General features: G+C 44.1%; 1 protein-coding gene across 7 annotated transcripts in view; it reads left to right on the forward strand.

Moving 5' to 3' along the window:
• Nucleotides 1–13,358, forward strand: part of SEC24C (SEC24 homolog C, COPII coat complex component) — a 275,660-nt gene that overhangs the window by 238,330 nt on the left and 23,972 nt on the right. For all 7 annotated transcript variants that reach the window (XM_063961335.1, XM_063961334.1, XM_063961337.1 and 4 more), the window contains 8 exons: nucleotides 5,909–6,047; nucleotides 6,945–7,060; nucleotides 7,917–8,041; nucleotides 8,272–8,463; nucleotides 8,664–8,757; nucleotides 8,849–8,965; nucleotides 9,837–10,007; nucleotides 13,101–13,197. In XM_063961335.1, coding sequence (XP_063817405.1) covers nucleotides 5,909–6,047; nucleotides 6,945–7,060; nucleotides 7,917–8,041; nucleotides 8,272–8,463; nucleotides 8,664–8,757; nucleotides 8,849–8,965; nucleotides 9,837–10,007; nucleotides 13,101–13,197 — 1,051 coding nt within the window. The remainder of the gene's footprint in view (nucleotides 1–5,908; nucleotides 6,048–6,944; nucleotides 7,061–7,916; nucleotides 8,042–8,271; nucleotides 8,464–8,663; nucleotides 8,758–8,848; nucleotides 8,966–9,836; nucleotides 10,008–13,100; nucleotides 13,198–13,358) is intronic.

Consider the following 13,358-nt stretch of genomic DNA (forward strand, 5'->3'; position numbering starts at 1 on the left):
TTCCCTGTGTGTGTGCGGTGTGTCGGTACGGCTGTGTCGACATGGTTGATGAGGAGGCTTATGTGGAGGCGGAGCAGATGCCGATAAATGTGATGTCGCCCCCTGTGGGGCCGACACCAGAGTGGATGGATAGGTGGAAGGTATTAACCGACAGTGTCGACTCCTTACATAAAAGGCTGGATGACGTAACAGCTGTGGGACAGCCGGCTTCTCAACCCGCGCCTGCCCAGGCGTCTCAAAGGCCATCAGGGGCTCAAAAACGCCCGCTACTTCAGATGGCTGACACGGATGTCGACACGGAGTCTGACTCCAGTGTCGACGAGGTTGAGACATATACACAATCCACTAGGAACATCCGTTGCATGATCTCGGCAATGAAAAATGTGTTACACATTTTTGACATTAACCCAGGTACCAAAAGGGGTTTTATGTTGGGGAGAAAAAGCAGACAGTGTTTTGTTCCCCCATCAGATGAGTGAATGAAGTGTGTGAAGAAGCGTGGGTTCCCCCGATAAGAAACTAGTAATTTCTAAAAAGTTACTGATGGCGTACCCTTTCCCGCCAGAGGATAGGTCACGTTGGGAGATATCCCCTAGGGGGGATAAGGCGCTCACACGTTTGTCAAAAAAGGTGACACTGCCGTCTTAGAATACGGCCACTTTGAAGGAGCCTGCTGATAAAAAGCAGGAGGCTATCCTGAAGTCTGTATATACACACTCAGGTACTATACTGAGACCTGCAATTGCCTCAGCATGGATAGTGCTGCTGCAGCGTGGTCTATTACCCTGTTAGGACAGGGATACTATTTTCTAACCATAGAGCATATTAAAGACGTTGTCTTATATATGAGGGATGCACAGAGGGATATTTGCCGGCTGGCATCCAGAATTAATGTAATGTCCATTCTGCCAGGAGGGTATTAGGGACCCGGCAGTGGACAGGCGATGCTGACTTTAGAAGGCACATGAAGATTCTGCCTTATAAGGGTGAGTAATTGTTTGGGGATGGTCTCTGGGACCTCGTATCCACAGCAACAGCTGGGAAGGAAAAAAATTTACCTCAAGTTTCCTCACAGCCTAAGAAAGCACCGTATTATAAGGTATAGTCCTTTCGGCTTCAGAAAAGCAAGCGGGTCAAAGGCGCTTCCTTTCTGCACAGAGACAAGGGAAGAGGGAAAAAGCTGCACCAGACAGCCAGTTCCCAGGATCAAAAATCTTCCCCCGCTTCCTCTGAGTCCACCGCATGACGTTGGGGCTCCACAGGTGGAGTCAGGTGCGGTGGGGGCGCGTCTCGGGAACTTCAGCGACCAGTGGGCTCGCTCACAGGTGGATCCCTGGGTTCTGCAAGTAGTATCACAGGGATACAAGCTGGAGTTCGAGGCGACTCCCCTTCGCCGTTACCTCAAATCAGCCTTGCCTGCTGCCCTCGAGGAGAGGTAGTACTGGCGGCAATTCACAAGCTGTACTTCCAGCAGGTGATAATCAAAGTTCCCCTCCTTCAACAAGGACGGGGTTAATAAAATTCCACAATGTTGGTGGTACCGAAACCAGACGGTTCGGTGAGACCCATTCTAAAATTGAAATCCTTGAACACTTATGTACGAAGGTTCAAGTTCAAAATGGAATCGCTAAGGGCGGTTATTGCAAGCCTGGACGAAGGGGATTACATGGTATCACTGGACATCAAGGATGCTTACCTGCATGTCCCCATTTACCCTCCTCACCAGGAGTACCTCAAAATTGTGGTACGGGACTGTCATTACCAATTCCAGACGTTGCCGTTGGTCTGTCCCCGGCACCGAGGATATTTACCAAGGTAATGGCCGAAATGATGATACTCCTTCAAAAAAAGGGAGTTCTAATTATCCCGTACTTGGACGATCTCCTTATAAAGGCGAGGTCCAGGGAGCAGTTGTTCGTCGGAGTAGCACTATCTCGGGAAGTGCTACAACAGCACGGCTGGATTCTGAATAGTCCAAAGTCGCAGCTGGTTCCTACGACGCGTCTACTGTTCCTGGGTATGGTTCTGGACACAGAACAGGAAAAAGGTTTTCTCTCGGAGGAGAAGGCCAAGGAGTTGTCATCTCTAGTCAGAGACCTCCTAATACAAATACAGGTGTCGGTGCATCAATGCACGCGAGTCCTGGGAAAGATGGTAGCTTCTTACGAAGAAATTCCATTCGGCAGGTTCCATGCAAGGACCTTCCAGTGGGATCTGTTGGACAAGTGGTCCGGGTCGCATCTTCAGATGCATCGGCTGATAACCCTGTCCCCAAGGGCCAGGGTGTCGCTGTTGTGGTGGCTGCAGAGTGCTCATCTTCTAGAGGGCCGCAGATTCGGCATACAGGACTGGGTCCTGGTGACCACGGATGTCAGCCTTCGAGGCTGGGGGGGCAGTCACACAGGGAAGAAACTTCCAAGGACTATGGTCAAGTCAGGAGACTTCCCTACACACAAATATTCTGGGACTAAGGGCCATTCACAATGCCTTAAGTCAGGCTAGACCCCTGCTTCAACACCAGCCGGTGCTGATCCAGTCAGACAACATCACGGCGGTCGCCCATGTAAACCAGCAGGGCGGCACAAGAAGCAGGATGGTGATGGCAGAAGCCACAAGGATTTTCCGATGGGCGGAAAATCATGGGTTAGCACTGTCAGCAGTGTTCATTCCCGGAGTGGACAACTGGGAAGCAGACGTTCTCAGCAGGCACGACCTCCACCCGGGAGAGTGGGGACTTCATCCAGAAGTCTTCAAAATGATTGTACACCATTGGGAAAGGCCACAGGTGGACATGATGGCGTCCCGCCTCAACAAAAAGCTAAAAAAATATTGCGCCAGGTCAAGGGACCCTCAGGCGATAGCTGTGGACGCTCTGGTAACACCGTGGGTGTACCAGTCGGTGTATGTGTTCCTTCCTTTGCCTCTCATACCCAAGGTACTGAGAATACTAAGGCGGAGAGGAGTGAGAACTATACTCGTGGTTCCGGATTGGCCAAGAAGAGCTTGGTACCCAGAACTTCAAAAAATGATCTCAAAGGACCCATGGCCTCTGCCGTTCAGACAGGACCTGCTGCAGCAGGGGCCCTGCCTGTTCCTAGACTTACCACGGCTGTGTTTGACGGCATGGCGGTTGAACACCGGATCCTAAAGGAAAAAGGCATTCGGAGGAAGTCATTCCTACGCTGATTGAGGCTAGGAAAGATGTGATCGAAAAACATCGCATATGGCAAAAATATGTTGCTTGGTGTGCGGCCAGGAAGGCCCCAACGGAGGAATTTCAACTGGGTCAATTTCTGCAATTCCTACAGTCAGGACTGACTACGGGCCTAAAATTGGGTTCCATTAAGGTCCAGATTTCGGCTCTGTACATTTTCTTCCAAAAAGCACTGGCTTCACTGCCTGAAGTTCAGACTTTTGTTAAGGGAGTGCTGCATATTCAGCCCCCGTTTGTGCCTCTAGTGGCACCGTGGGATCTCAACGTGGTGTTGGATTTCCTGAAGTCGCATTGGGTTGAGCCACTTAAATCCGTAGAGCTAAAATACCTCACGTGGAAAGTGGTCATGCTGTTGGCCTTGGCGTCGGCCAGGCGTGTATCAGAATTGGAGGTTTTGTCATGCAAAAGCCCTTATCTGATTTTCATATGGATAGGGCGGAATTGAGGACTCGTTCCCAATTCCTTCCTAAGGTGGTATCAGCTTTTCATGTGAACCAACCTATTGTGGTGCCTGCGGCTACGTGGGACTTGGAGGACTCCAAGTTACTGGACGTAGTCAGGGCCCTGAAAATATATGTTTCCAGGACGGCTGGAGTCAGGAAAACTGACTCTCTATTTATCCTGTATGCACCCAACAAGCTGGGTGCTCCTGCTTCTAAGCAGGCTATTGCTCGCTGGATCTATAGCACGATTCAACTTGCACATTCTGCGGCTGGACTGCCGCACCCTAAATCTGTAAAAGCCCATTCCACGAGGAAAGTGGGCTCTTCTTGGGCGGCTGCCCGAGGGGTCTCGGCTTTACAACTTTGCAGAGCTGTTACTTGGTCGGGTTCAAACATTTTTGCAAAAGTTTGATACCCTGGCTGAGGAGGACCTTGAGTTTGCTCATTCGGTGCTGCAGAGTCATCCGCACTCTCCCGCCCGTTTGGGAGCTTTGGTATAATCCCCATGGTCCTTACGGAGTTCCCAGCATCCACTAGGACGTCAGAGAAAATAAGATTTTACTCACCGGTAAATCTATTTCTCGTAGTCCGTAGTGGATGCTGGGCGCCCGTCCCAAGTGCGGATTGTCTGCAATACTTGTATATAGTTATTGTTTAACTAAAGGGTTATTGTTGAGCCATCTGTTGAGAGGCTCAGTTGTTATCATACTGTTAACTGGATATAGTATCACGAGTTATACGGTGTGATTGGTGTGACTGGTATGAGTCTTAACCCGGGATTCAAAATCCTTCCTTATTGTGTCAGCTCTTCCGGGCACAGTATCCTAACTGAGGTCTGGAGGAGGGTCATAGTGGGAGGAGCCAGTGCACACCAGGTAGTCCTAAAGCTTTCTTTAGTTGTGCCCAGTCTCCTGCGGAGGCGTTATTCCCCATGGTCCTTACGGAGTTCCCAGCATCCACTACGGACTACGAGAAATAGATTTACCGGTGAGTAAAATCTTATTTTTTCACGTTGTTATTATGGGGTATTGTGTTGAGAATTTTGAAGACAAAAATAAATGTATTCCATTTTGGAGTAAGGCTGTATCATAACAAAATGTGGAAAAAGTGAAGCGCGGTGAATACTTTCTGGATGTACTGTAAGTGGACCCACCTGAATAGAGAATAGTAAGTTATGGTGTGGTGGGTTGGCAGGTGGGACATTGACAATCCAATCCTGGGTATCCTTGAAATCCCGGAATTGATCATTTTTTAATCTTGATCCCTGGGATTGGTCTCCCTAATGAACAAGCTTGAGGAGTGAGGTGGAGCATAGAACATGAAATTGGTGTTTGAAGGGGTATAGATTTGTGATGCATCTGTAACCATTTGTGCTAAATTCTTTCTGACTTTAGAGTTCATTGTTGTACACAGATTTCCGCCCCCTCCCCGTTTTTTATTTTTTTTTTTATCACATTTTTCCTTATGTTTACATGGTCAGCCATCACGGTCTCTTTCATGTTGTGTGTCCTGTGGCTTGCCCACTCCTTGTTACAAACTGCATTAGCAGGTGTCATGCCTACAGGGAAGGGGAGGACTATTGCTTTGTTTTGGTCCTCCTAATGGCAGGGCCTAGATCTGAGTGCTTGTATCCCATAATGGACTCGACAAGATTAGTGATTACAAAAATTCCCTATTGCTTCTTAATCTTGTTACCAGATAAAGCTAAATAGGATCTTGGTTAATAATAACTTTTTAAAAATAGAACCGCATTAGCGGTAGTTCCTAGAAATATATTTATTTTTATTGCTACAGTTATTAAAATTAATTGAAGTGATAGAGGACTGGAATACACTGACGTGTTTATTGCAATAGTAAGAGAGTTTGCATTTCAATCTAAAAATACTTGTAAGAATATTATTCAAAATACAGATTTCATTTTCTGGGGGGGGTGGGGGGCATTTGAGGGTGCTCTGGTTCATGGAATGAATCCTTGCCTGGGAGAATCCTAGACATGAGATCCTCTTATTGCTGTTTCTGTGGATACCAATACAACATCAGTAAACTGTGCCCTGCTTAGAAAGGTTACGTTACACCCAGAGCACTAGCTGCCTGCTTACCACAGATTCAATGAGAGGAATTATTAATTGCCATTAATTACACTATTAAAATGTATTGATAAATGTTACCTTTTTTATATATATATATATATATATATATCTATCTCTTGGAATTTGGAATATATAACATCCTTTCTCTTTTCCCGCTATAGGCCCCCACTTGCGTGGTTGATCATGGTGAAACCGGACCTATTCGATGCAATAGATGTAAAGCCTACATGTGCCCTTATATGCAGTTCATTGAGGGAGGGAGAAGGTTCCAGTGCTGCTTCTGCAGCTGTGTCACTGAAGGTAAGTTACTTCATCTCTGAGGGGGATAACTCACTGTGCACTACTAACCTGCTCACTTTCTTTTCAAGTAATGGCCGGAATGTAATGAAGTCTGAGGTCAGCAGCCGTGCAGGATGCCGGCCGAACTGTGACCTTTTTTTAAAGGGCAGTCCCGCATGGTCCCCAACCTCTGACTTTATTACATCCCGCCCAATATATGCTTAGTATAAAAAAAAAAAATGTCACATACTTGTGCTCAATGATAATACTGTATATTCAAACAGTAGTTTGGAGAAAGCCAATAGATGATGCTAGCGTGAGATATTCATATGTTCTGTAGGAAAAAAGATATATATATATAACTTGTTGCACGACCATCCACTAAAAGCGTAAAAATGTCCTCTTTGGCGATGAGACTTCATCAAACTTAACTCTCATTGAAACAGGAAAAAAAAAATAGTAAGTTGATTAAATATTAAAAAATAAAATACAGCTGTTTGCTAACATTGCGTTGTTTTCACTGAAGGTGTATAACACACCTTTGCCAAAGAGCAGAAAGCTGTAATACACGGACAATGGTATGGTGATGAAATCACCGGGTGTCTGTCATCATCAATGCCTGGGGAAGTAGTATGGCATGCAGACTTCACTACAACTCCTCCCACCCACCATGGATCCTGACATTACTCTCACCACGCACAACCAGCATACATAAGGGTCACACATACCTGGAATTTAGTGATGAAATGTCTCTCTGCACCTTTTTTTATTATAGGGGTAGTGTTGCTGTCACTGCTGAAAGTACGTTGTGCCATTTGTCTGATTTTAAATCTTTTTTTCATTTTTAAATATTTATTCCCACTGCTCAGTTGTGGTCTATGCTTTAATGTTTGTCCTCATTGACTTATTTTTTTCCAGTGCCGCCTCATTACTTCCAGCACTTGGATCACACAGGGAAGAGGGTAGATTGCTATGATAGACCTGAACTGTCTATGGGGTCCTATGAGTTCACAGCAACGGTTGACTACTGCAAGGTAAAGGAGTGCTTAGAGCACTTACTGCACAATGATTTTTTTCTACCGCATAACAAGTAATTCATTGTAATTAATGCAACATCGCTCGTCAGTCCCAGAAAACACATTTGGTATTTCTGGCTCTCACTTCCCATGACCAGGGCCTAATTCAGACCTGAGTGTAGCCATGCAAAATTTTGACATGCGGGGGGACGCCCGGCACAGGGTCGCAGGCCCGCCCAACGCCACCGGCCCGCCCCCACCGGTCCATCGACCGCCTCTGCCTGTAAATCAGGAAGAGGCAGTCGTAAGGCTGAGATGGCCATCGGTTGTCTGGCATGCGCAGTTCAGACCTGATCGGTTGCAGTGTGAAAATGCTGCATCTTCTACACTTTCTAGATCTATATATTCATCTGAAAGCACCTCCATGGCCTGGGCCTCGCCTCTTCCAGAGCTATATTCAACTTTATCTTGACATAATTTTTATGCACAATATAGTAACTTAGTTTTCCTATATGTGACTATTTTGTTTAGTGAGAGTGATGCCCGTTTTGATTGTTTAAGTTGGATGCATCAGTTTGTTGTATAATGGGAATAATTATTTGTTGGGTATGTTTTTCTTAATAAGCTGTACAATGAAAGCTATTGCTGTTGACAGATAAAATGTGTGTGGATGTCCTCTTTAATCTGTGGCAGACCACTTCAGCTTTGATCTTCTATTTATTGTGTTTATCATCTGTTGGTTTTACAACATTGCAACATTCTCTTCTATAACTTTAGTGTATTTTAAACCACAAGTCTGCTTTTTAGCTGAGCAATTATAGAAAGCTTTGAATAGCTGTCTGGATGACCTGTTTCTCAATTTTCTTGTCAACAGAATAACAAATTCCCAAATCCACCGGCTTTCATCTTTATGATAGATGTTTCGTACAATGCTGTGAAGAGTGGTTTGGTAGCATTGGTCTGTGAGGAGCTGAAGCAGCTCATTGACTACCTACCCAAGTGAGTATAACAGTAGCTGTCCGTTCCTATAAGCTATGTATTAAACACAAAACATAACGCGTCTCATTGGGTGTCATTTTCCTTTTTGTTAGGCTATTCAGGATGACGTACACAGATTCTTTGGGGTTTTTTGTAAATTAATACTTCCTATTATTTTATATTGTATTATATAATATATAGTAAATAGTTTGTTTGATCTTACCAAATTCCATATGGTTCTTTATTTCCAGGGAAGGGAATATGGATGAGTCGGTGATACGTGTAGGCTTCGTCACCTATAACAAAGTACTCCACTTCTATAATGTGAAGAGCTCCTTGGCCCAGCCACAGATGATGGTCGTGTCTGATGTGGCAGATATGTTTGTGCCTCTGCTGGATGGATTTCTTGTAAATGTTAATGAATCGAGAACAGTCATCACCAGGTAATCATCTAAATAGCTTAGAAATATTTCTAAACCAAGTTGTTTTTTAATTTTACTTTTATAAATATTTTAATTGTGTACTTCATTATTATCATCTTGTTTGAGAACAATTTTCAGATGAATTGTAGGTAGATCACTTGGATACCTTCAGAAATAGTAAAGGCTGTAATGTTTTTTTTTTTTTCGTTTGGCACCTATAGTTTGCTGGACCAGATTCCAGAGCTGTTCGCAGACACAAGAGAAACAGAGATTGTGTTTGCCCCAGTTGTCCAAGCTGGTTTGGAAGCCCTTAAGGTAATTGGTTGTGAGATGACTCTTGCCTATGGTACAGCAGTCCCATAAAGCCATCCTGCTCTATGTAACTGTCTCTGTGGTGTCTTTCTAGGCTGCAGACTGTGCTGGGAAGCTCTTTGTTTTTCACACCACTCTTCCTATTGCTGAAGCTCCAGGCAAGCTAAAGAACAGGGATGATAAAAAGCTCCTTGGTACAGATAAAGAAAAGGTAATAATGAAAGTACAAAGCTGAATATTTAGATGGCCCTGTTCATGTGAGCTTACAACCCAAAGTGCTCTGTCTTTTCCACAGCTTGAATGTTTTGGAGTCATCCGGCTCCCAGTTTTTAGCACACTTATGGCGATATTCAATTGTTTTGCGCCCTTGATCTTCCGTCTAAATTGATGGGAGATTGCGGGGCTCATTTCAATTGGGGTTTAGTTTTTGCGCAATGACCGCGCACATAGAGGTCTGGTTTAGCCACATGAATCGTCTAAACTCAACCAAAATGCTGGGCGCGATCACGAAAGTGCCGTTTGGGTGCCCGAACAGATCACTTTTCACGCATTTTAGCGCACCACCCCCTGGGGGTGCGAGCTGAAATGCAGACGCTGGCACCCATCACACCCAAACAGCTACAATTCAATTGTAGTTCCGTTTGAGCGCCGTTTAGTGGTTGCCGGTGGACAAAAACATTTGAATTCCACTGTGGTAGATTTACTGCAGCTCATAAAAAGGAAAGCTGGAAATGTTGACCATAGCAAACCATCCAGTTTTTTTTCTCTTATGCAGTGTTTTTTATTTATTTAATTTTTTTATTTTTAGAAAATGCTAGCTAGAATCTGATTGATGTAGATAAGACCTTAATTTTCATTTTTAAATACGTTAGTAAATATACCCCTTGGGGGGCTATTATTAGGCAGAAATGATAAAAAAAAACAGATTTTAAACGGTTTCTTGCACGTAAACCCTAGACTTTGATATTTTATTATGGAAGATCCCTCTCCTAGATGTAGTTATAGGGATATAATCCATCTTTTTAAAACCGTTCAGCTTTAATTTCAAATGTCAAATTGTAAATTTATAATTTCATCTGCAGACTTTGTTCCAGCCTCAAACAACGTTCTATACTAACCTGGCCAAGGATTGTGTGGCACAGGGCTGTTCTGTGGACCTTTTCCTGTTTCCTAACCAGTATGTGGATGTGGCCACACTTGGTGTTGTTCCTTTCCAGACCGGGGGATCGGTATACAAATATACTTTTTTCCAGGTGAGCATTTCAATATATGTTACATTGTACTTCTACAAACATATAAAGCCATTAACATGACTACACCAACTTACATATATTCATTTATCAAAGTCTACGTCTTTACCAACTCTACCCCTCCTCTCTACACAAGATTTGTGTCCCTGATCCGCACTCATTAGTTGCACACATTGCCGGTTACAGGACTTTTTTTTAGGCTGCCCACACTCTGGAGTATTCTCCCCTTGCCCAACAACACTTTCTTGTATTTTCTGAACCTTCAAGCATTTGTCTGCAAACATCTCTTCAGACAAGCTTATCAAATTCCTGACTAGCCCACCTAACCTCCATTCATAATGTTGACACCAAAATTTTATTTGTTCTGATGTCGCGCTTGGTGACTTGACGACATTCTGTATGCAGCGGGGGTTATGGTTAAGCTATGGGGAAGGGGAGGTTAGAGTTGGGCACAAGCAGTAGGATTAGTGGTTAGAATTAGCCATACTTACCACTGGAATCGATGCTGGAGCCGCCTTATCAAGATAAGTCACCACCAGGGACGTTTTATTCATCATTCTAATGTTGACAAAATATACCACCCGACTGGATCATATAGCATTGTAGTGGAGAAATTGGGTTCTCATTGATGAAACGCAACGGCAAATCGCACTGTTTGCATCGTAAGTTTTGCCTCATACCATTTAGGTGTGCAGAAAAGCTTGCAGTGCCAGGGCTATGGCGATTGTCCGATATGTCTGCAGGCGGCCGTTATTGCGATGACTGGCAGCACATTGTGCTGAATTGATTTCTCCCCCTAAGTACTGTTTACCCTTGCAGTCTGGGTGGATAAGAATGCAGTATGTAGCATTACATTTTTATTTCCTTCTAGATAGAAGACTTGCAAGCAGGACCCCTTTTACCTGTTTTTATGCAGTCTCGTTTTATTGCTGTGTTCCCAGTTTAAAGTGCTATAGTATATGCTGGTGCCAGGGTCAGGCTGCCCCACAGGGGTCCAGTGAAAATCCCCGGTGGGCCCCACTGCCCGAGGGCCAACCCCCTTCTCTAATGTCAGCTTCCACACGTCTATACGATACTCTGTTTGCGCGTTAGTTACCTGGTTAGAGCAGGAACATAAATGAACTTGAGTGCTTGGTTTTGTTTATAGAAACTACACCAGAATGTGTTAAAATTTGTCCTTCATTCCAATCTAAATTAGCAGTTGGGTTACAGATCTGTTTACTTGAGTAAAAATAGCATTTAAAATATAGCAGATCGCAAATTAAAAAAGGTAGTTGTCATAAACATATAAAGTAACTAACACTTCATCTCCGTGGCAATAACTTAGATAATAGAACCTTTTTTTCACTATAGCATGTATTTTGGCCTTTACTAGGTCTACTGCAGTTCTCATTGAGTTTTAGACACTGCCTGGGTTATCGTCACCTGCTATCATATGTAGCGTGCATTAATGTGTTCTGTTTAGTCAGATTCACCATCGTGTTTTATCATACATGTTACATTATACTGCTTTCCTAGGATTATGGTGGTACATCACTGCAGAGCATACTGCATGAACTCAGTTTACACTATAGATATTTTAAATGGGCACAGACCATGCACTGTAGTATCCTTGTTGTCAGCAGGCTATATCCCCTGTAATGGTTGTCTAAAGCCTCTGTGGTGGCTGACCACACCCCTTAAGTATGGGCCCCTATCATTACATTCTGCCAGTGGGCCCTTTAAACCCCAGTACGACACTGGCTATATAATTCAGTATTAATACTAACCCTGGGCAAAGAAGAAATTTTAGCAGTAATCAGTTCACAAAACATACTGTGAATAGAAGCAGTTTACGATTATTTAACTTTTTCATTTTTAATTAAACTTGCCTAATTAACAAAGCTGTTGAAGTTAATATTGTAATTTTGTACTCGCATAATTCCTTTCTCATAATCCATCTGGTGGACACTGCACCGCTGACTGTGGGTTAGAGGGGCTGGCACAGGAGTAGGCTAGGAGTAGAAGGTTAACTAAAATAGCTCCACCCCCTCTAATCTCTACTTCCTCCACCGGACCTTGCTACATGCAGTATAATTATTACAGTGCTTTAACAAGGTGGGAAAGTACCAGAAGCTGAAATGTACAGAGGCATCCTCATACATCAAGACTCGCTGTGCCATGCAGCGCGAGATACCTGGCATGAGTGAGCCGCCAGGTACCGTGTTTTTTGAGGGGGGGGTTTTGCCAAAAATGCGTCTTTGTCACAACGGGAGTTTGTGCTAATTTATTGTGTGTGTGACGGAGTCTTTATGGGCATGGGTCGTTGAGTCGACTCAACTTGGGTTGACCACTGAAGGTCGACAGGGACACTAGGTCGACATGGTCATTATGTTGACATGTACTAGGTCAAAAGGTCGACATGGGTTTTTAAACTTTTTTTTGGGGTGTTGTTTTCTTTGTAATGTGATGGGGAACCCCAATTAGTGCACCATGTCCCCTCACATGGCTTGCTTTGCTCGCCATGCTTCGGGTAAGGTGCCTCGCTCTGCTACTGCTGTGCTTGGCACAGGTTACCGTTCCCAATTGTAGTCCACGTGGATTGTAAAGTATGAAAAAGTCCAAAAAATAGAGAGAAAAAAATGAAATTCATGTCGACCTAGTACCTGTCGACCTAGTGTCCCTGCCGTCTGCATCTTGACCTTTAGTGGTCGACCTAATGACCGTGTCCCGTCTTTATACAGAGCAAAACAGAACTTGTATTGAAAAAAAGCTGCAGCTGCTACATTGTAGCACTTCGTATACAGATTCAGAGACTCAAGGGGCATACACTAAACTATGTAAGTGGACCATATGCATGATAAAGATCTTATCGTGCATATCGTCAAATGTGTATGCACGATAACAGTGCGCGCTCCCGCTGGTCGGTATCGTTTATCTTTATCACCTGAACATGCAGTCCAATTTAAGCTATACTGTGTCTTTCATGGCTGCATGTTCGGGGCTGGGAGGGGTTTTTTCATGGAGAATTCCATAATATACTGCTTTTTGAGTAGTTTTCTTTGTTACTACAGTATATTATAGAAATGAAATTTGTTTAATAATTATCCCCAATAGGTGGAAACTGATAGGGAGAGGTTTCTGAATGATCTGCGCAGGGACGTCCAAAAAGAGATCGGCTTTGATGCAGTGATGAGAGTCAGAACTAGCACCGGTGAGTACTCTGTGAGAATGTTGTCTCATTTTGATAAACTTCTCTACTGAAAGCTTACTTGCCTGCGTTCCTGGAAGTTGCGGGAGGCTCACAATTTTTTTTGGTAATCCCCCGGAAGAATAGGCAGATCTCTCGCATCTGCCAGCTTACTAGTGAAGTGG

The sequence above is a fragment of the Pseudophryne corroboree genome, chromosome 3 (genome assembly GCF_028390025.1).
Source record: "Pseudophryne corroboree isolate aPseCor3 chromosome 3, aPseCor3.hap2, whole genome shotgun sequence".
Classification (NCBI taxonomy): domain Eukaryota; kingdom Metazoa; phylum Chordata; class Amphibia; order Anura; family Myobatrachidae; genus Pseudophryne; species Pseudophryne corroboree.